Here is a 24,491-nt window from a genome sequence, read left to right as displayed (position 1 = left end):
CACCTGCAAAAACTATATGAACAGATTGCAGAGTCTCGCTCTAAAGTCTGTATAGTGCCACCACATGTACTATGCCCAACAAAAAGATACAACAATACTTTAGTTAATTAAAAAAAAGTGTAAGGTGCAAAGGTGGTCATAAAGTGCAAAGTGGTGGATGGCCAGTAGCCGCTCATGTGTCAACATTTCAACCTCCTCCATGGCTTTTTTCAAGACAGTTTTTTGTTTCAGTTCCATGTTTTATAACTGCACAGTAAAATGGGTTTTGAAAAAATACGTGACCGATGGATCAACTTTGCCAAGAGCAGCAAGCCTGCTCAGGATTGGATATAAATCGCCATAATGAAAAATTAACCCCAAGCTGCAAATAAGGATCTTATATTTATGAAAAAAACTAGTGCAAAATCTCGATTTTAAAAAAAACCTTCAAGTCATAAGAAAAGAGTTACAGCTACTGCAAATGTGTATTATTCATGGATCGTAGTACGTGCCATACTTGAAAGCATATGTCAGTTAAAACTTCAAGACCTTACAAGATATCCCCCTAGATGCGCCCACCTATCTCAGAGGTGCCATCACGATTGGTCCTGAAGAAGGTGGAATCTATACCCTTTATCCACCGAAACCATCGTAGGCTGAAATTCACCAACTTTCTACCTACTATACAGCAAGGGTTGAATTAATAGACCCTTCCCCATTGGCTTCTAGATGGAGATTGTAAAATAATGGAGGGAAAAACATGTCTGGTAGAAATTAGGGAATGAATGTGTATGTATGTGAGGAATGTGTGTCTTAGCCCATATGGGGATATGTTATTGTTATGAGTACATTCAACTCATGAAATAATATATATGGTAGATTCCTTGTGTTCAAATAATTGGAAATAAGGCTTATGTGTATGCAATGAAATGAATTGGTATTGAGCATTGTACTGTATAATAATGCACATATTATTATATTATATAACAATGTATATATTGTATTCGCTGTTTTATGACTTTAATGAAAGTAAAATATACAAAGAAATAGTAGATAAAAACATTAAGAAAATGAAAATAAAAGGAGCAATAAAATGAACAAGATACAAAGAGAGTTTTTACATTATGGCTAGATTCTGGAGCCTTTTTAGGCCCCATAGTGAAGAAATAAAGGTCAGGTAGGACAGCTCATAGAATATTTTATTGGTCTTTCTCCCATATCCTAGACGTTATATAAAAGTGTTACTTAGGGAGCCCCTTCCTTTATGCATTTATATCTGCACAGAAATATAGTATCATGTGACTGCCAATTAGCTATGTTGTGACCAATCTGAATCAACAATGAAATAAACATTACCACTCTTAAATCCAAAATATCTAACCATATTAGACAAACTAAAGTAGATTAAGAGATATTCACGGCTGAACTGAATCATTAATTTTCAGATTAATAATGTTAAAATAGCCAAAGATTTCAATTTTATCTTCAACAATATTTACCTATTAATTTCACTAATGCTAAAATATAAACTCCAACAGCTACATAAAACAAGCATTGGCATAGCCAATAGGTCTCGCCTTTGGGACCTTATAAGTGTTTAGTTATCCTTGGTGCAACAACATTACTGTTGCATGGCTAAACACTTATAAGGTCCCAAAGGCGAGACCTTTTGGCTATGCCAATGCTTGTTACATTCTGCAACTAGGTTACTTAGCAATCTGTGTTTAAAATGCAGGATTACATTAACATGGGCCTGCTATTTAGAGTTTACAACTGGATTCCCATGTCAACAACCGGGATGATTCAGGCATATGAATCTATGAATGGTCTAATTCTGGAGAATTTTAAGATAACAAATCTCTCCACAAAACTTGCAGATAAATAATGTGTGAGAAAGGTTGGACTCCTCAGCCATCAACTGTTCACCTTTTTCCAAAATGGGGCTGCTATGCTTTGGAGAAGTGAAGAGTCAATGCAAGGGAAGTGCTGAGGGCAGGTGTGGAAAGACTTCTGATAGGTAATTATGAAAATATTACATTCCAAGGCTCTACGTCATAACACTCCGCATTTAAATGCCCATATTGTAGAGCGTATTTAACTATAGCTTTTAAGGACCAACCCATCCTATGCAAAATCACAGTCTATTAAAGTGCCCCAATGACAAACAGAACATCCTTACAAAAACCATCTAGGATTGCATATGTGACTCTGGAGGCGTACTTTCTACACTTTAAGGTTCCATATCACCCAAACTAGGTGCACGTTGACATAATCCCCAAGTTGTCACCTATTGCAAAACCACCTCTCCAATCAGCTACTACCTCCCAGGCTGTCACTGGTTAGAAAGGAGAGGTGAAGATTTTTGTAGGAGGGATGTTAGGAATTCCCAAGAACACGTCAACCAGATTTACTATAGAGTAATATGCAAAAGCCCAAATCTGATGATGTCATGTTTATATTGAATGGCTGTCCTAGGCTGCGGACCAGCACTAAAGTAGTTCGTCAATTGGTTTATACCCCTCACCCCATTTCACAGTCATAATTGGGGTACAGTGAACCCCTCACACCTAAAAGCTCCAGGGCACCTGCTGCAGAAATAGCTAGAACTCAGCATTCAGGACCCTACTACGCTCTCTGTTGTCACTCCTCTTATCGAATCCTCATTTGGTGCTTACTTCAATCATAAGACAAAAGTGGGGCAAAGGGTGGCAAGTAGGCCGGTGGGGGCGGGGGGTAGGGCGTGGATGAGGCTAGGAGCAGCCTGCAGATAAAACAGCTTCAATTAGAAAGACACCAGGCTTGTCGATCAGCCGCTCTGCGCTCCAATCTTATTAACTCAATTGCCATATAACTGCAAATTGTTATTCGCTCTGGAGAAATAAAATCGCACAGCTTTTCCATCAAAATGATTTTCAGAAATATGTCACGGTGTCTGGTGTAGCGGGCTTCTAGGAAGCACCCCGCCTGCATCCTCTCTCCAGAGGTTTACATTCCATTTAAAATACAAAAATACCTTCAATCGCCTTCTGTATTTCAAAGGCTCCTGGAGAAAAGACAGAGGCTGCAGGTCATGGGGTCGGAAAAAAGGGGTGGTGGGAGGGGGGGTCGTTCTAATGTCACTTGGTGTTGCTGACGGTTGTCTTTGCTTCTGGCTGTTTTTTGCTCCACATCCTGCCTGGAGGGCCATTATCCCACTGCACACAATGCAATACGTTAATGGCGGGAGGTAAGTGACGCCCTGTTAAACATGGGGTGCAAGGAAACAGTCCTTAAATCCTTCTGTACGTTGCCTATTCATGGTTGCCCTGTGGCATGATGCTGTTTGTGTAGTCTCTTCCGGTGTCATGTACTCTGCACTGCGGTTACTGGCACCTCCCTAAGAATGAGGCAGGGATTTGCTTCTATGGGTTCCAAACAACGCCTTTCTTGTCCTCAATAAAAAACAATCAAAAGCACGCGCGCGGCAGCAGGGGGAGGGGGCCTGCCAATTCCCTTGCGGGAGCCAGCGACGATAATTGATACTTGGCGCTGCAGCTCGCTCCCGCAAGGGAATAGCCACAAGTGCACGCGTTGCCATTGAAGGCAATGGAACGTGTGCACGTTTTTGGAGAAAAAAGGGAACCGATGGCTAAAGGTCTCCTCCTAGGCGAGACCTAAATACACTAATCTTAAGAGTAATTAGAATCAAATGTTTTGAAATCATACATTTTACAAAAAGTGTGTTAATAGCGGGACTACGGGACACGAGAACCTCTAAAGTATACTTACATCGATACACATAAAACGGGTGCAATCCTCATAGTTAAGGTCTTCCAGTTTAATGGTTGGCAATATTGCAATAATGTGGGATTCAAGATGATGTAATTTAAGCTCAAGAATTTCCACCTTTTTACAGAGGAATTCCAGTAAAGGTTAACACTGAGTCGTTATTATGATAGCCCTTTATAATGTAATGTCACAGGCCTTCTCTAACCAGTTCTTCTAATCAATCCATCATGCTCAACTATTCTACGGTATAACTGTCTAACAACGTTGCTGATACGCTGTGCAAATAGAGGACAACGTCCTCCATAACAGAGACATGGATGATCCCTACTTCCCGATATTTCTTAACCTCTCCGCTACCTCCAACATTATTGAACATTTGCCCCTCTTTCACATCCTGACTTCTCAACGGAGGTTTGCTGGTATTGCCTTTCACTAGTACACCTCCTAATAATCTAGCCACCACCAACTGACTCAGATGGGCCCCATGTCACTTCTGTCCCCAGTCATCTTTAAAATTTAAAAGAGCGACCACATCTCTACCTACCAAAAGCACATCAAAAGTCACCATATGCTGACGATACACAGCTGTACATGAAAGCCTCCTGTACTTTCAACATTCAGCGACTGACCCCCACTAATAACTCATACTTGTGCACCCAACATCTCCTCGTAGTCAACAGAAAACAGCTATTCCACACCTGACTGAATGAAATACACTTGGATGCCTTCAACACAGAACTATCTACCAAAGCTAAATCACTCAGATTCACCCTCAACATGCTGTAAGGAACATGTCACCATTAAGATAAAAATAGCATTGCTTTCACTCATGAAAAAAGTAAAACTTTCCTTTGTGATAGTAACTTCTCATCTGAAGGAGGCAACATTCTGCTCCAGGTCAGACTCTACTGGTTAAACTGAAAGGCATTCTCCAATGCTGCGGCGTGTATGCTTGCACCATTTCAACGATGCATTATCAATAAAGTTACTGTGAATAGCACCCCTCTCTACAGTCAGATCCTGTAAATGTGCCCCCCGCCCACGCACTGAGGGATGCGTCCGTTGTGACAATCTGTGGATATGGGTTGAGAAAAGGCTGCTCCCCCTCAGCAAGTTGTTCGTTTTCCACCAGTGCAGATTGTGATAGGTGTGGGGACTGATCAACACCAGGTCTTTCCAAAGAGCCTCTTTTTGAGACCACTGACGCATTAGGCATTCCTGCAGCAGATGCATGGGCGAAATCTCACCTGGGGTCTTATGGTGATGCAGGAGCCCATCATCCGTAGCATGACTGTCCTTACTGAGACCTGTTAATTTGGCTGAAAGAGAGGTAGCAACGTTTAGATAGACTAGAGCTTTGCAGCAGTGGGCTATGCCTTGCTGACGGCTGCATTGAGGATGGCTCCCAGATAAAGTTGAATTTAAGGGGGTGGAGATGAGACTTCACAGCACTGATGGTGAAGCCCAATTTGTGCAGTAGGTCTATTGTGCCCAGAGTGTGTGCATTGCATTGCACTGCAGCCAATTGTCCAAGTAGGGGGAATACATGGATGCCCTTTTTTTCGTAGGTGCGCAGGCACTACTGCAAGGCATTTTGTAAAAACGTGGGATGCGGTGGTGACCCTGAAGGGCAACACTTTGAACTGGTAATGGTGACCACTTACCACAAACCAGAATTAGCCCCCAATGCCCTAGATGAATCGTAAAGTGGAAGTAGGCATCTTTGAGGTGGGGTGCCGCCATGAAGTCGCCATGCTGAAGCAGAGATATGACATCCTGAATGTGACCATATGGAAGTGTTCCGAAAGGATGTACCCGTTTAAAGGTCGGAGGTCGAGAATGGGCCTGAGGGACGTGTCCTTTTTGGGAATGAGGAAGTAGAGGAATTACACCCCTGTTCCCTTTAGGTGTTGTAACAGAGGCTCTAAGGCCCACTTGAGGAGTGGAGCTTGGACCTCTTCCTGAACCAGATGTTGGTGTTCTGGGAACAGGACATGCCTGTGGGGTACTATGTAGCACAGGGAGGAGGTGAGCTGTAGGCAATACCCGTGCTGGATGTCTTAAACCAACTGGTCAGAGGTTACGTATTGCCAAGTGGGAAGAACATCGCCAGCCGTCCCCCGACAGGCATTGCGTGATCCAGGGGAAGGAGTGGCAAGTCATTGCTTGGCTGAGGTAGCTCCCTTCGGGGAGCTACCGTTGCCTCTACTTTTGGTGCTATTTTCACTATAGGCACTCCCTGAAGTAGCCCCATGTGAAAGCTGGTTATGCAGGCTGACACTGCAAAGACTCGGAGGCTTCAGGGGAGGTGGTCTTCGATATACGGAGCAACAAAAGGAACCCGCGAGGAAGGCGTCTGTCAGGTAGGCTTTCACTGTTTCTGCATCTTTTGATCATTTTTTCTATCATCTCATCAACCTAAGGCCTGAAGAGATGCTACCCATCGAAGGGAATGTTGACAAGATGCTGCTGAACGTCCGGCTTGAAGCCAGAGACATGAAGCAAGGCGTGCCTGGGGAGGAGGACACTCAAGTTAATCCCAGAGTGGCAGTGTCAGCAGTTTCCTACTCAATACACGCTCAGTAAAAAAAAAGCTTACCTGCTAGGTGACTACTCCTGATATGATGTTCTTAACCAAAACTTGGCTAACTGAAGCCTCCAACCCGACTATCGCTAGCGCGATTCCAATGGTTACCAGATCCTAAGAAAGGATCGACCTGAGGGGAGGGGGTGTGGCCATAATCGTTAGGAGTTCTTTCAGCTGTGCTTCACTACCGATTATGGAGATAGTGGGAGCTGAGAGCATGGGTTTCCTTTTAACCTTCTCTGCCCATCGGTCCATAGCGGGTGTAATAATTTACCGCCCACCGCGGCCGGCAGGAATGTTTTTGGAGTCCATCAGCCATGCTATCTCCCCTATAGCGGCCAAATATAGCTACTGCCTGGTCCTTGGCGATTTCAAAATCCATATGGACAACCCCTCTGAACCGGAGTTTATGATGTTGTGCGAATCTCTTGACATACTTAATTTGACCCCGTATGTCTGCCTCCCCACTCATGAAAAGGGGCATACGCTGGACCATATCTTCTCATCTATCCGGATTGAAATGGATGCGCCCCTCCCCTTAGCCTGGTCGGACCATTGCTTGATAGGTTTTAGAGTCTGTAGGGAGCTAGACTGGCCCCAACCACATGGTAAAGCCCGGGCCAGCAGTTTTAGGCCCCTCCATCTGATCTCCCCAGAGGCCGTGCAGAGCACACTTAGTCGGTACCCAGTCTCTCACAGGAAAACGGTAGTCCAGGCCTTGGTGGTCTCGAGACTGGATTATGTAAATTCCCTGTACTTGGGCCTCCCGGACTATTAACTTGGCCGATTGCAGGTGGTTCAGAATGTGGCAGCCAGAGCCATTTTTCTGGCAGGACCTAGGACAAGCACGAGCCATCTTCTGTCTTCCTTACACTGGCTTCCGGTTCGGAAGAGGATACATTTCAAAGCATTAGTTTTGGTCTTCAAAGCCTATCATAAGATAGGAGCCCCTTACCTTGGGGAAAGATTTCAGCACCATACACCTCAACGAACTTTGAAGTCCTCTGCCCAGCTCCTGATCTCCACTCCAAAGGTCCTGCTACCCCGGGTTGGGGGCAGAACTTTTCAAGTGGTGGCCTCTCGCCTGTGGAATAGCCGACCTCTTTCTCTCAGACAGGTGCAGGATCGGACCCATGAGTAATGATTTGAGCTGTGAAATTATCAGGGGGTAGTTTGAGAATCCCTTCAGCAAAGGAAGATATTGCATAGCGCGATGTGCTGAAGGAATCTCTCAAAGAGGAAGTCCTCCCGGATGGGCTCTTTAGGCATCTCGACGTTGTGATAAGCAGCAGCCCTAAATAGAATCTCATGGTAAGAGGAGGTATCATCTGGCTGAGAAGGTCAGGCAGGATAGAGGTTGGGAATTGTATCAGCAGGCAGAGCTACATCATATAAGTCCCAAGGGTCTCCCTGTGGGGGGTATGTCTTAAGTGTCTCCCCTAGTGTGTGAACTAATGCCAGAATGCGGTGATCCCTGTGGAGTGTAGGATAGTGGGCCGCCACGTAAAGAAGGTGGAGGGGAAGGTGATGGAGGGGGTCTGGGTGAAGTGTAAGAGGGTTGAGGCAGTTCAGTGTTCAGAAGAGGACAGATGGCTTCATCTTGCTTTTTTTTGCTGCTTTGGAATTGGAGGGGGCTTCAGAGTGTCTTCAAAACTGTGCGGTCTCTTGGAAGGCCAAGGTTCTTGCGTCGGAGGCTGTGTTAGTATGCGACCAGTTTGTCATCCACCCTCAATCTGTTTTTGAGGGCATCAAGCTGCTCTTGGAACTTCTGGGGGACTGGTTAGACTGGTTCGTGGGCTGGTCTTCCAGTTGGAGCCGAGTGTTTCGGCACCGGCGTCGACTTGTGCTTCTAGGCTGACTATTTTGGATCAGACAGTCTGGTCGGTGCCAGAACGGGTGATGTTGAGAACCTCGGTTTTAAGATTTTGTTTGGCGCAGAGTGAAGCTGGGAGTGGGGTCCCAAGTTGACTGTCGCTGCCGACCATGGCCCGATGGGAGTGGCAGTCTGGAAGCCTGCTTTTGTGGTTCAGAGCAGCTGACTGCCTCTTGTAGGGTAGATACTCGGAGTGGTGCAGAGGGGGAACTGTACTCACAATCTAGTGTGCCAGCAGGAGGCCTTCAATCTTGAGGTCAGAGCCGGAACTCTCTTTGAGCAAGAAAGCTGCATCGTCAGCAGCATGAAGGCTTGGGACAATGTTCCCCCTTGAGGTCTCGAATGCAGAAGAGGTCTGGGTTATCAACTGCGCTCCTGGCCGACAGATTGAGTCGAAGGTACTGGCAGTCTCAAAGAGTCTTCTTCGACCACGCGTAGCAAGTGACTTCATCATACCTGGGTCAGAGGCAGAAATTGCAGGCCTGGTGGAGGTTGCTCCTGATGTACTTACAACAGAGAGGACAGTATTGATGGGGCATCCGTTTTATCACAGGCAAGACATGCTGAAAGAGGACCGCACCAAAGGAAAGAGAGGCCCCTCAATGGTGGTCGGAGACGACTGGAGCACTGTCTCGAGTTGTCACTAGAAAAGTTGATCCAAAACTAAAGAGGGGCAAATGCGATCATACACAATACTGACTTAGAAATAGGTAATAAAAGATAAGAGAATCAAAAACGATGTAAAGCACACGCCTGAGCCCGATGGTGGAAAAAAATGTATTCTTACAATTGAGCCGAAGACCATGTGCATTCAAAGCAAGAACTGGAGTCCCACAGTCTTGCGATTCTGGAAGAACTGTTCGAAGAAAAATCAACTCGCACACATCTGAGCCCAACACTAGATGGCAGGAGTATGCACAGCATGTGCATCTACAGTCACACATGCCTTAATAGCTTTTGGTTCCTTGTCACTATGAGGTACATGCCAACATTACATTTTTAGAAGTTTCACGTCTACATAATAGACACACTATCTTGTGGGATAAAAGGCCCACATAGGGTGACATTTTAATTAATAAAAGGAGTTTCTGGTTTGTTTGACACGTCGTACTGCAGGTTTAAGTGGCAGCAGTCAGGCTACATTGGTAAGCTTGAAGGCATGTTTTCATTGTCACGCTAGTGGATGGCACAGTAAGTGCTGCAGTCAACAGGCAACTCTTAACTTTCCTTGGCATGGGTGCTACTTCTACACTATATACTATGGCCTTGCAGGAAAGTTAAATGTCAATCCGGGATTAGCCAATTTGTATACATTTTAGGAGTCAGAGCACACACAATGAACACTGGACATCAGCGTCCCAGTGTGCAAAGTCTAAAAAACAGCAATAAAACTCAGCAAAAAATGAGATGACTACGCAAAAAGGGTACAGCGCGTTTCAATTTACATGAAGTCTGGGGCAGGATTTAAAGTGTTGTTTATTCTATTTACTGCCTGTGGATACATTTACCAAGGGTTTATTGCTAGTTCATCTGTACAACATCGTGATACGTGTTCTGTGATGCAAAATGTTACAGGGACAGCTAGACCAGAAGCCTACTCTGATATTACAATGTGGAGGTTGGTGCTGATGTAAAGAAGTCCGTTAGGGAGGTGTGAGGGGATGAAGAGTTGGAAAAGAGAAACAAAATTGAAATTTGAGATTTGTAACACATATTGTCAAGAACTGTATCCTTTTCCTTTACACTGAACAGGTAGGACCTGGGTGGGTCTTAAATTTAAAGGACTTCCTGGAGCCTCGCGTAGGCTTATCCCGGGAGACAAGCCAGGCACATGAACTCAGAAGTGTTTCAATGAGTCAGTCATTTTCCACAGGCATAGGGATTCGGCAGAAAGAAAGTTTAAAAAATGGACTGCAGGGGATGTTTTAGTGAGGGTCAAGAATATATTCAGTCTATCAACTAGAGAGTTTAGGAAATAGAATGATCACTTGAAGAGAATGCACTCCCAGGTTAGTTGCATGGGCCAGTCACAGGAATATTTACTGAACCAATCAATCAATTGATGAAGGACTAAAGAGAAAGAATATAAATTATTAGCGAGTTATTCTCACAAGGACTTACAAAAAGTGTTTATACTGGGATTAGTCAGTTGTGCAATCACAGTGAATTACTAGGTGACAGTCTGAGTAGCTGTGTGCTTGTAGAGTACTTGTGGATAATTAGTCATTAAAACGTAACTGTTAAGTTCTGTGTGTTTTTATAATGTTCATGTGTAAACTGGCCTTTATTCTGTTGTGTGGCTGTTGGAGTCTGGAAAAACCTGGAAGCCTGGTACAATAAACTAAGTACCAACTACTTCATTGTGCGAAGGTATCTTTACAAGTTGGCAACAAGCACAACTTGGTATAGCCCAGGGAAAGGTCAGTCTTGTTTCGTGCACAATACTAGCTTCCCAGCAACTACCTAAAGAGAGGTTTGACTACAAGTGTAAGGTGCTGCTGGTACAGATTTATTGAACTCTGCACTAGACTCTGGAAAATCACTGGTTATTCTTTGATGTGAGTTTATAGAAAAGGAGTAAACTCAGTACTGAGTGTTTGATCATGCACCGAAAGAGTTTGACCACATACATCTATAAAAAAAATACCAATCGGAGCTAAGGCGCACAAGAGAGATCTTATGTTGCAAGCATGAAGCATAAAAGACTGCTGCATGTGTAGAAGATCTTTTGCCTCACTGAAGTATCCCAAGTCACCGGAAAGGTTGCTGGAAACTAAAAACTGTCCTAGTACAAAGCAAGCACATCAGATGTTGCTAGGCCACAAGGACGTAGCCAAAAGAAGGCCATGTGATGAAAAATAGTGACTGGAGTTTACACAGCTTTGCAATGAGTTGCACGGTAATGGGGCAACTCTGACGAACACAGAGCAACATTCTGATACAGATTGCAGGAGGAAGAATGCACATGCCTCAGAAAACAGAAGGAGCAGCGTCTTTGTTGCAGGCGTGTACTCAATCAAGGACAGGAAAGATTCAATATAAAGCGCAGCAAACAGTGTGGGCAATATAAGAGTGAACGCCACTTTGGGGAACACGTTTGGACAAAATATTTAAATTCTCATGCTGTTCTTTTGTGTTTTTTGAATACATATCATGTTTTAAAGCAAGGACCTCGGACTAGTCCAGCTGAGGTGAAAATAAGACTAAGAACCAGCCCACTCTTGTTGTACCAAGAACATGGGTGCCCAAGCATAGCTTTTACAGCACCACGAATGCTTATTCCAATGGCATTAGAGGCTGTTGTGTGTTGGTCTGAATGGAAGGAATATTTTGTAAATGAATAACAAACCTTTGATAATGAGGAAACATACACGGAAATAAAGAATATTATTTTACTACTATCGTAGGGCCCGGAGGTGGGGGGGCGATGGGAGGGGGGGTAGCGGGTCAGAGAATTCATAAAACAATCCTCCACAAGCCTCCACACCTATCATGGACATATTAGTCCCCCCAAATTACCACATAATTAGACTTGACAGAACCGGCAAGACGGGCGGTGGAATCGCTTGCATTTTTAGGAGCAACCTCTCGGTTGCTAAATTAACCTCCCCCTCCATCACGTCTTGCGAACGCATCTGTCTTGATATCTCCAGCGAGGGCAAATCAGTATGTGCTCTACATCTCATCTATCACCCGCCTAGGGACAACCTCATCTTCACCCAACAACTCATGGACACGATCTCATCCAACGCTGGTCGGCGGATCCCGCAAATCTACCTGGGTGACTTCAATCTCCACTGGAACGATCAGAAAGACGCAGTGGTGAATAGTCTCAAATCCTTCCTTGAAGCGTCTAACCTCACTCAAATATGCAACAGCCCAACACACGACAAAGGCTCCATACTTGATCTCATCATCGCCAACGAAGACTCCACCCAATTAGGGGTAATCCAACCTTGTGATTGGTCAGACCACCACATTATCTCCTTCTTCATCAATGAAAAGGTTAAACCTGTCTTGGCTCAACCCACCAAATCTAAGATCTGGAAAAGGGACATGAAGAACCTTAACCCCAACTCCCTGCCTCCCCACCTCACCAATAGCCTCCTTCCCCCTCCTGGCACCTCTGATGTTCAATCACTGACTGACCACTACCTCGACTCTATGAATTCAATAATCAATGAAGCCGCCCCACTGCAACTAAAGAGAGTCTCCACCAAGATCTCGAACCCCTGGTATGATGGCAGACTCAACGAAGACAGGCGTGCTATGCGAATGGCAGAACGCACATGGAGATCAGTCCCCTCATCGCGGCATCGCAAAATACTTAAGAGCAAGAGAAATGCCTACTTTAGGAAAATAAAGCGCGCAAAATCTGATTTCTTCAGCCTCCAGCTGGACCAAGCAAAAAACAGACCCAGAAAGCTGTTCGAACTAGTCAAAACTCAAACCAAGACGCGACCCCTACTCTCAAACGACTCAACAAACATCATCCCACACTGTGAAGACTTTTCTGCCTTCTTTAAGCTAAAGACCGACAACATAAGGAGTGACCTCCTTAATGATGTAAGACGATACCCGAGCATCACCAAAATGCCCGACACCCAACCTAAAAATAACGCTTCCTGGTCGTCTTTCGAAACCTACTCTGAAGAAGCAATACAGAAACTGCTCGGCACCTTGAAGCCTTCTAATCACCTCACAGACCCCTTACCTGCCAATGCTGTTAGAGACTTCATCCCCGTTCTTCTCCCACTCTGGACAAAAATCATTAACAGCTCCCTTCAGCAAGGTCTCATTCCCGACTCCCTCAAAGTGGGGCAAGTCACGCCCATACTCAAGAAACCTACAGCTGATCCGGCTGACTTAAACAACTACCGCCCTATCACCAATATACCCACTCTGGCCAAGCTGTTGGAAAAATGTGTGCAACTCCAACTAACAAAACACATTGACCAGTTCGAACTCCTCGACCCTCAGCAATCAGGCTTCCGAGCGAAACACAGCACGGAAACGGCCATGACACACATAATTGATGACGCCCTCCAAATCCTGGATCGCAACGACTCCTGCCTCCTCATTCTCCTGGACCTCTCCTCAGCATTCGACACGGTCAAACATGAGAACCTATTAGAGCTCCTAAATACCAGAATGGGCTTATCCGGGACTGTACTAAAATGGTTCACTTCCTTCCTACACAACCGATCCCAGAAGTTCAAGATTAACAACGTGCTGTCCTCTCCAATGCCAGTAGACTTAGGCGTCCCACAAGGATCTTCCCTCTCACCCACGCTGTTCAACCTCATCATGGAACCACTCGCTACCCTGCTCCAGGCATCCAATGTACACTTCCACATGTATGCCGATGACACTCAACTATACCTAAAGGTACAATCCCCGGAAGATATCAAACTTCTGAACTGCACACTTAGGAACACCCAATCTTGGTTGCCCGACAATCACCTCAAACTAAATGCGTTGAAAACTGAGTTCCTCCTGATATCACCCCCTGCGAAAACTGCCACCACCCAAATATGGCTCAATCACCTAACAGCATTCAATGTCCAACCCACCATCGTGGACTCTGCGAAGTCCTTAGGCATCACACTTGACGCAAAGCTCAATATGCAACAGCACATTAGCAAAGCAACGAAAGGAGCTAACTTTCAAATCAACACTCTAAGGAAACTCAAACCCTTCCTCCCAGCCAAGGACTTCCAAACTGCTGTACCAGCACTAGTCATCCCCCGCATAGACTATGGAATTGTGGCCCTCAGCGGTCTCCCTCAAGCAACAACAGCACCCCTAAGAGCCTCCCTAAATGCGGCCGCGAGACTCATTTCGGGCTCAAGGAAACACTCTCATATAACCCCTGACCTGAAATCGCTGAAATGGCTTCCCCTCGAAGCCAGAATACAACTGACGGTTATGACACACTCAGCCATACACCACAAGGCTCCCACCTACCTCACTCAAAAGCTGACTATATCAGGAGGTTCGAGATCCAATAGAAGTACTAAAAGTCTGCTCCTGAAACCTCGCAGATTCCGTAAGGAAAAAACCTACAAGCGCTCCTTCTCAGGAATGGCACCGAGGATCTGGAATGCACTCCCTCCTGAAACGAGGATTATCTCCTCCACTGTACTCTTCAAGAAAGAAGTGAAGGCCATCCTTATGGCCAATTTTACATGATCCTCACTGTTGCTGCTCAGAGACTATGCACCGATCTTGTAACGTTGGATAATTAGCGATCCATTAACTTTCTGTTCATGTACCGTACCATAGTATTGTCTTTTGAGGGTTTACTGGTATCCACTGATCTCTATGGCAGCTGGATCAGAGTCTCTCTGCACCACCCTATCCTAATGTCTATTTGAATGTTTATTATTATCGCTAGACCTGTATTGTAGCTAGCTCAGACTCAGTACCGTCTTATATTTTTGTCTACTTGAGTGTTCTCTGCTACCTCATGATCTCTATTTTAGTTAGATCAAAGACTCTACACCGCCTTATTTTACTGTCTAGTTGAATGTTTACCTGTATCTTATTGCACATGATTGTTATCCTATTATGCTACCGTGCACTATACTGTACCCAATTACTATGTCTACTCACCCTACTGTGAAGCGCTCTGATATCTGTTAAGATCTTGTTTGCGCTATATAAAACTTTGAATAAATAAATAAATAAATAATCCTAAACAGTGCTCATTTTTATTCAAATACTAGTGCATATTTAGGTTTACTCTATGCAGCCAAAGTATGTATAATTACACCAAAACAATGCTATTAGGCTTAAAGAATACGAGCCTTAATGAGCAGATTTGAAATTTTAAATTACAAATGAAAAACCAAATTGTGTAAAGATGCAAATAATACTGGGAAACAATAGAGACTGTGGATTAATTCAGAATCTGAGGTAGTGGAGAATTCCACCATTGAGGGATGAGATGATGAACCTTCAATGCAAGTAAAAGTGGAGACAGTACTAAACCTGTATTGCGTAGGACTCTTAGTGGGGCAGCGTTACATATTGAAACTGTCTCTGGCTCACAGATACTATAATTGCACACAGTGTGTGGAAAGGAAAACTCATAGAAAAATAAGGTGTCATTTTAGTATCAGTGGTTGATTCAGTTTCTTTTTTTAAAGTCAGGAGATTTTACTGAAAAGGTAGATTATCAACTTTAGATTCAAGAAAAAAGGGGAGCTGTATTAGTGAAGCAAGAGTGATCTATTACTATATAGTAGATCCCAAACACAAGGGACTGTTGGTGATCACTAAAAGAGAGCAAACAGACAAATAAATGTTGGACTATAGTGTGTGCCAGTAGAGCAAAACCTACATACTATTGTACACAGTCCTCGCTTTGTAGGCACTTACTCTTTTAGTAAACCTGATTTTTGGCCCTAATATGAGTATGTCGGTCCACAACACCGCTGTACTTGCAGTGGCGGTCTGACAACCGTCACACTGCCGACCTGCACGCAGTATTACATGTGTGGCGGTTGGATTGCCACAGGACAGCTGCGACCGCCAGGGATCCAGGATCTCGTGGGGATGGTGCAGCAGTCAGAGGCTGAAATATGCAGACGGTGCTGCAGTGGCCCTGCCAAGCATATTTCGAGTTGCATCTAAACTGCCCTTTTCATGGCAGCGAGCCCACCATGAAAAGGGTGGTGGGGAGGGAACTAAGGGGGCCCTTACAGGGAGCCTTGCCGTCTCTGGATTCATGTGGGTAGGGGGGGCGACACATATAGTGCTCCCCTGGATTTGCACCTCCAGTTCCTGCTCGGTGTGGCATGTATGCCACACCATGCAGCAAGGTGCAGTCAGTGCTTTGACAGCGGCGGCCTGCATGTTAGGCTCTTTTATGAGCCTAATAGACTGCTGCTGCAAGATCGCTGCAGGACTGCCCACCAGATCAGGATTAAATTCCTAATCTGGCGGGCAGCAGCACTCAGCTTTAGCAGTCCTACTGCAGATGGCGTGTTGCACCGCCCGCTCTAGGAGCGCCAAAGTCATAATAAGTCCCTTCGTCGGTCAAATAAAGGGGTATCCATTCACCGTATTAGGTGAGGCAGGAGACCTTAAAATGTATGTGGGCAGGGGCTAGTGTAGACGGCTATAAACCATTAGTTCAAATGTAAAATAAGCCTACTTTAATTTTGGGACAGACTATTTATTTCTTTAACTGTAGTTCGGTATAAGTGAAGACTAATCATCACATTCCATGGCTCCATACATACGCAAAGCCAGCCCTGACCCATTAGATCACAAGAACTTATGAGGTTGGAATGGATGAAGAATGGATGAAGAAGAAATGATTTCACCCCTGGATATTGACATCATGCATGCCTCCGGGTAATGCTTGCCTAGGACCTCTCTGATATGCAATTAGAAGTAACGTCTGTATGGCTTCATTAAAGAGCGGACATGCAAAAAGATAGAATCCAAGGAAAATCCTGTTAATCATTTTGCCATAATACTCCATTAGGTGGTGGCTTTCTTCAAACCTTTCTTATAACAAAATAAACAAGGAGCTAACTGCTGCCCTGAAAATAAAAGGTTCCACGAGCTAAAACTAAATCACAGTCTAAAGTTCTGCAGAAATGTATGAATGGCAAGAAGAAAAGTAATTTTCTTTTAAAAATATTATTTACCTTCCAAGCGAAGCAAAATTTCCCAAGGTGTAAAACACAGCAAAAAGAATAGTCCCTTTACGAGGCACCCACAGCAAACAAACTCCCTAAAACATAAAAACAACTTTTAAGTTTAAGGGTTACAGATAACATGACTGTCTTAAAGCAGCAGTTCTTTAAATTTTTACTTCTGTGCGCCCATGCCCCCCCACCCAATTCCTACTGGAAGCTGGGTACCCTGGTCTAAATGTTTAATATGACTTGTACCTCAAAACAATGCACAAAAATACATAAACAGTATTTCGAACAAATACGTACTTTATGAAATATTGAATTTATACACAACATAATGTACACAAATAAACTTTATTTTATTGGGAAGGTGGGACTTTTCAAAAATGTTGTTGTATTTCTAAATGAGGAAGCAATATGCTGTGGACTCTAGAATACATGCACCTAAAGCATGCTCTCTTTCTGCCAGCACATACCAGTGCTTTAACGGAGGCCAACAATCGTACATAGTGGATTCTACATAATTGAAGCTAAGGATATCACCTTAACTTTTAGCCACCAATTTGAAAGTCAGTAACAGTTAAAAAATGTTTTTGAATTTTCAATTTTGTTTTTTAATGGATATGCTTTTTTCATCAGTTGATCTGATATAGTTTCTAAACAGTGTCGGACCCCCTGAGCTCCTGTTACTGACTTCTAGGGGTGCATGGACTACCGATTGGTCAGTGAATGCTGGTTTCACTTTCTCCTCGTTGGTTTCTTCCTTCCATGGAGCATGGACCAAATCCTAATTAATATTTTTTGACTGTTCTTCTGCTGGGATTAAAGTACTTTTTTCTTCTTCTCCGGTCATCACTGTTGTTGCTTTACTTGTTTCCCCCATGCCCCCCGTGTCTCCGTTTCACCCTCCCCCATGCATCGTTGCTTCATCGTCCGATGTCATTGCTTCACCTTTGCTCCCTCCCTCGTCGTTGAATGACTGTTGTTTTTGCTTGACACGTGCCCTTGCCCGTTGTTACTTGCAACTTTCTTGTGGTTTACCCACCTCCTCCCCAGTTGTTGCTTGCCCCGTGAAATTAATGCTAAGCCTGTTTATAAGAGTTCACATGATAAACGTTTTGCTAAATAGTGAGGCTGCTCAATACTGATGCTTCTGTAGCACCGGTCAGACATTACCATTTAGTTACCGAAGAGGAAGCCTATTCGCAAATAGTTTTATGCGGACACAGTGCAAAGAAGGATGAGCATTAGATGGAAGAAGCGGAGACAAAGAAACCAAACAAGGTCAAATCCACAGCCATGGAAAAAGACAGAGAAGATGGCGACTGCAAGATCTCTTACGTCAATACTGCACAAGCAGTTTGGTATCACAGATAAAAGTGTAAATCAGATTGCATTACACTACCAAAATGTGACATTATATCTGGCTCCTTGTCAGTTGACATCTACCCAGGAGATTTATAGCCAGACAGGAGGGGCGTCGGCCCTGTAGGCGTCTGATGCCGCAGTTGCACAGTTCGGATGCGAAAGCGGCCAGAGTAGCAGCCGGTGTAGCTTGCTTGCCTGCGCTCTTGCTTTGCACTGTCAGCGTTCCCCAGCACCTGACACGCCTAAACCCATCTACAACCATCCGCCTACACCAGGTCACCATGCTGCTAGCCTCTCTCTTGTAGTCACTTTCCCTCATTTTCTCTATGATAGCGGCAGTAGTGCTTCAGGCAGAATGCCACGTTGGCCCTGCAACGAGGGGAGGAGAAGGCAAGGATTTGTGCACATACAATCACGACGGAGGTGGAGGCACTACTGGCACTATTTGCATCTTTTCTATACTAGCACCTTCTACCTGCATCTGCTTGGAGCTGGACTTGGGTCATCTTGCGCAGCCTTAGTTTTTAATGCGTAAGCACTTACCCTGTGCGGTATGCCAGCAAAGTAGGTTAACGTATTAAGTGGCAGGGGAGCAAGACGCAAGGTGGTATGATGTGATCTAATGCTGAAGTTCAAACGCCTAATGCTAAATATAAGAAAAACATTATGAGGAGGTGGCAGTATGAAGGCAGAATTACTGCACGGTGGAAACAGGGTGTTCACACATTTAGATCAGCGTATCTGCTTCAAGCCTACCAGGCTTTATCATGTAGGCTACTAGGGGTGCTGGCAGCTTTCCAAAATATCTATTATGTCACTATTAAGTCTTCAGTTGTCTTCCGTCAGCTACTTGGCTACATGACTTTCATTCTTCTTCTTTAGACTGTTAGACCAGAACCAAGAATGCTTAGAAACTTGATAGTTCAGAAAGCGACAGAGAAGGTATTTGAGAAGAACCAGGGTTCAGTCCCCTAGCTAACACCTCGTTGAAACCAGACAAACTTACTAAAGTATTGGCCAGGACGTCGGCGATTGGTGGGGCCTTGGGTTCTGGAAATAAACACCAAAGTTCTTAATAGCCCAATGTCTATCCAACTGACTACACAAATGGTTGGGCAATCATACATTAAACATCAATCATGTCATCCATGTTGTGCTGATCCAACAGTCCTTGTGATGGAGTCCGAGGTACACCAAAACCCTTAGAAGGCATACACACCGGATGAGCTCTTTGCATACATGTTGGATGGGGGGCTGGGGGGAGTGTGGGTAAGACCAGGCCTAGGGCGAGGGCTACGGGCAGAGCAGGAACTGTCCCTGATAGAAAGGAGAGAAAGAAATCGCAGACCTCTCTGAGGCCATGCTCATAAAACAGGAACATGAAATAAAGATAAATGCCCTAGATGTACAATCAGAAGACATTCTCCCTGGAAAGTTGGATGAATCTGGGGAGTTATTCAGCACGCCCTTCCACCTATCCTTTGAGGAATTCAAAGCCGTAATGGGACCCCTATAGGAAAATCAGCTTTATGGATACAGCCTGTGGGAGAAATCTGGCAAAGGACTGTTTGGAAGCCGTCACAAAAGTGTATCTTACAGAATCTTTAAAGTACCGCGTGATCGGAGAACTGCATACTCACATGCTTTTTTCATACGTTACTTTTCTCTTTTTTAAGCAAACACTTTACACGATTGGTGTACCAGAGGATGGGCCCACGACCAAGGGAATTCGCTGATGGATTATGAACTACTCTACCAGTGTTTTTAATGTCTTTGTCACTATGCTCTTCTATCCCTACAGGTCGGCCCCGGGACACCGCAACACACACAAAGTAGGTAGCACAAAAGGGCACCACCCAGTGTGGGATAGTTTATACACTGTATGTTTTTATGTTTTCTGACCTGATGAATCGCCTCGGATCCTTATGACCAGCTCAGGGACAAAAGATGTCGACACATTCATGAAGGAGTGACCACAACTAGGTCCTGCTCTCGAGACGGTAAAAAGGTTCTTTACTCGATCTCAACACTCAGACTAACCGGGCTGCTTCTAAACCCAGAGGTAGCACTAACCTACTATAGGTTTTGTATCACTGGAAGGGTAATCCTACCAATAAAGTACAGCGTTGGAATTCCATTACCAGTTATAACTTGCATTCTACACTCCACATCACTTGTCACCTCACTTGCATTCATAAAACGGCAGCGTTGTAAAAGATCTCCGCTACATCGACCCTTCATGGGACCCGTTGGGCACTGCAGCGCCGGCCCAGTGAAGAGCATCGTCCAATAACGAAGCATGACACTCACTAAGGGTGTGTGAGGGCAACAAACAGTCCCGCTGACTATCCCGTTCCAGTACTCTTGCCCAGGCATTCTCCATGTTCTGAGAAATTGTGCCTCTCCCCTTCTTTCTTTCCTCTCAGGAACATTAGCCCCATTGTTGAATTTCATGATTCTTGCTAGGAGCACACACTTCTGGACCTCTTGAACCTACTCCTTGTCCCCCCTGTACCCATCCCCTTACACAATGGTCTTTTGTTTGATATGTAACTGACAAATTAGACAACAAGACTGTAAAGATGAACAATCTGCAGATTGTGAAACGCCTCCAAACTAGTTTGGAAAGGCCTAACCTGTGTAACCTGACAGCAACAGCTTGAACCCAGCTGCACAGATCTGCCAAAATCGCCCTTTTGATAGATAGGAAAACCGGATTTCAAATATTAGATAAGCAACCCCTAAGCAAACCTTTCTGCACACAAGCTAGTAAGTATCTTATTTAAGATTGGAACATGTGTGACATTAGTAGTGGCATGTTCCCCCACTGACTACGCCCCAAAATGACATTGTCACTGGTCAGGCAATAGGCGGCACATAGGGAAATTCCAAGCATAGATTATACACTTTAATCTAGAATATTTGACCTGCACCAGCTACAGACTCCTTCAAATGACTTCCTTTTTATTATGATAAAGTCCGATTTGTATTAAGTATCTAGGAAATGTAACTTTTAAAAAGTTACATTGACCCTGCCTGAAGCCATTGGTGGCTAATTTGCACTTCAACAACCCAGCTCAATTCTTGGTCTGAATGAGGTGTGAAATTCCTCCCAGGAGCTACACAATAGGTTGACTTAAATGAGCAGAGGATGACTCCACAGAGTTCAGCAGAATATGCAGAGGGAGCTGTGGGCATCCCTTTGACATCACAGTGTCAAATAGCGCACTCCCTTATACACCCACAACCGGAGCCCAAGTTAGAATGGCTTGAAAGTGCCATGACCAATGGCATTTTAGAAATTCTTGCAGTAAAGCAAACAAAAACGATTGCAAAATTAGGCAGAGAAGGGACTGCAAACATTTACCCTATTGGTCAGAAAGGGACTAGGAGTATCGTAGGGTATCTCTCACCCACAGAGAAGCCAGCTGCTGCAGAGGATTGACCCAAAGTCCCTTTAAATGTAAATATATGCATGCATTTCTATGATTTTGTATTGTTGCAAGAGCCTGACAGACAACTAAAGCCAGAACAAAAAAGTACTACACAAAATCAGTGCTCACCCTCGTAAAGTACATGGAGGGCTACCCCCCCCCACCCTCTCCCCAACCAGGGGCCCACCGCCTACCACTTTGGTCCCAGATCCAGTGTACTGTGCTAAGGGCCACAAGCACCACGGGTGCTGATGTTACGCCATTGCACACAGTGCTAAATGTTAGGCATAAAGTTACATGTACAAAATTACAGTTGACATAACATTATAAATCCTCTCTTAAGTGGGTCTAGCAAGGATTATTAGAGTGCAAATCTCCTGGTTCCAGGGTTTGTCAGAGGATGTTTCCATAACAAAAATAATTGCCAAATGTAGTAATTTATGTGCTTCCATGTAACAAAATAGCAGCCTGCAGCCTGAGCACTAACAATCCACCATAATAGGCCTTTTGTTTTTTATGAATGGGTTCACTTATATAGATCTGCAAAATTGTCTCCGAGCACTGGATGAAAATGCTCATTCCTAAACTGAAAAGCAGGAGGCAGAGTAACAGATCAAGGAGCTCTGGAGCACACAAGAGCGAGCAGCGTTAATCCTAGCAACACAGCTCTTGACATTACTGTGCATGCTGCAGAGATATGCAAGCATCATTATTGGTAGAAGTAGGAACAGTATCTCAGAGCCAAACCATCTTCCCTTCCCCCAGAATCAATAAAAAGAGTACCAGGTAGCCCCTGGGAGTGTTACTTTAAGCCCATAAAGCTGCAAGACCATGGCAGCAAGCATTTCATGACATAAAGTAAACTCTAATCACTGATTTTGCACCCTTAGCTCTCAAACAGACCAAACCTTTGTGAGGTCTAGAGTGATACTGTTTCAATGGTAACACTGGGGGAGGATCAAGTACCCTGTGAGGCTGCTGCAGGTAAAGGAGGTTAATGAAGCCCTGGAAAACGCTTTAATAGCTCAATTTACACCGAGCGAACCCAACGTACTTTGTGAGGGTTCAGAGATAGATATAGGACTGGCAGATTTATTTCCCCCCCAAAAAATATTTTGCAGGTAGTTCTAAAGGGGATCCAGCTGAAATTATGCCATACTTCATATCTGGCTTACTACCTAGGGGAAATATGTCTCACCCGCAGTAAATCAAATCCGTGCTGGTTCCTTAGAGCTGTAGTCGGGGCAAAATGATCGGGGATGAGTGCAGGTAATGCAGACACTGTGATGCTATTTTACTGCTGAGCACACAAAGATCTAAGCAGTAGGTGCCTTAACCTCTGATTTCCTGTCACATTTGTTCTTGTTGCCAATTTCTGTGCCAGAGTATTTTAAAACTAAGTATATAAGTTGAACATCCGACTCTGCTTTTAATGACTTCGCCCCTCATGATTCCACCCTCTTTCCGCTGCCACACCGTAACCCCCAATTTATGGAATCTCGGAGTAAATGTTTTCCAATTCTAGCCCAGGCTGGAAATCCAGGAGCCCACTGGCTCTGAAACCAGACTCCTATTCATCTGCCTATCAGGAGGATTTCCAGGTGTCTCCAATCCGAGTCTGGAATGACAGACTGGAAGGACCTAGCAGCCATTTTCCATCAAAATGTATTTAATTCTCCCTCCTCTTGATGTGTCTTAGTCCATCAGTATCTTCCTGCCAGTAAACCTATTTCACTACATCCTCGCTTTGCTGCTTCACCTCTGCCTGTGTCCAACTCTACTCTTCTACTGTCCTGTTCCACTCCTCATCCTCTCCTTCTCCTTCTCCCTCATCCACTTCTCCTAAAACCCTCCTCTCCCATATTCACCTGTCGTACCTGCCTATTCTCCTCTTTTTTAGGTCTCTCCTGTGAAAGAGCATGCAAGACATTTTGTTTACTTACAGTGGGATTAGACCCCGCCCATGCTTACCACTGGTTGGCTTCATTGTCACTCTTATTTGCTTGCTTCTCTTTAGTAATCTAATGCCGGTTTCAGTTCCTCTTCTTTTGTTTTGCTCTTCGTTGGAGAATGGCTCATGTACTCCTTCCTTGCCCAGTGTCCTTCCACTGTTAGTGCTTTCAGAGCTATTTTTTTTCTTATTGTGGAAGTACTCAATACCTATGCATGTGTTTGCACTGCCAGTCCTCTTGCTTGTCCCCTCCGACTATCAGTCATGTATCTTGCTCACCCCTCCATGTTTTTTTTCCTCTTTTGTGGTGATTTTTTTTTACCGGCGCTGAGCTTTTCTCCTCTCACCCCAGCCCAGCAACTGTTGACTCATTTCATTCATTCTGTTGAGCTGAAGGAAAGGCACTGGATATAGACCCCTGCCCCCCATCCCTTAATATCAGCCATGCCTCAAACAGATGCACTGAAAAGACTATCACCCAACTCGATACTGTTCAATTTACAACGCTTGCACGGATGAAAGGCCAAGTGGGCCCTGCCAGTAACAACGAATGTGTGACCTCCCGTTTACGCTCACTTCGATGCCAGACGTTATGCTCCTCTCCTAGCAACAACACTAACCTTTGTCAATCAGGAACCAGAGAGTTACTTGCTGGAGTTCAGTGACAAAAGAAATTACATTTTTATTTGTGAGGGCCGTGACAGCAATGAATTCAAATAATAGGTCGTTATCACCCCACTGCCCAAAGGTTAAATGAGGTTGCAAAACTGGACCTTTTGTATTGCCTTTCGCCTTAAATGGTCTTGCGGCCTATACTGTACAGAGGTAGTTAGCAAAAATTGTGTGTTCATTAAACAGATACAGCATCGCTGATCGG

General features: G+C 44.5%; 1 protein-coding gene across 1 annotated transcript in view; it reads right to left on the bottom strand.

The window, feature by feature from the left end:
• The window catches only part of SFT2D2 (SFT2 domain containing 2), a 136,059-nt gene that overhangs the window by 36,812 nt on the left and 74,756 nt on the right, over nucleotides 1–24,491 (bottom strand). Inside the window, exon 3 of the mRNA XM_086934087.1 lies at nucleotides 16,871–16,956. Coding sequence (XP_086790213.1) covers nucleotides 16,871–16,956 — 86 coding nt within the window. The remainder of the gene's footprint in view (nucleotides 1–16,870; nucleotides 16,957–24,491) is intronic.

This window comes from Lissotriton vulgaris, chromosome 8 (genome assembly GCF_964263255.1).
Source record: "Lissotriton vulgaris chromosome 8, aLisVul1.2, whole genome shotgun sequence".
NCBI lineage: Eukaryota > Metazoa > Chordata > Amphibia > Caudata > Salamandridae > Lissotriton > Lissotriton vulgaris.
Note: the sequence above shows the minus strand (reverse complement) of the source record. Positions and strands in the feature narration are given on the sequence as shown.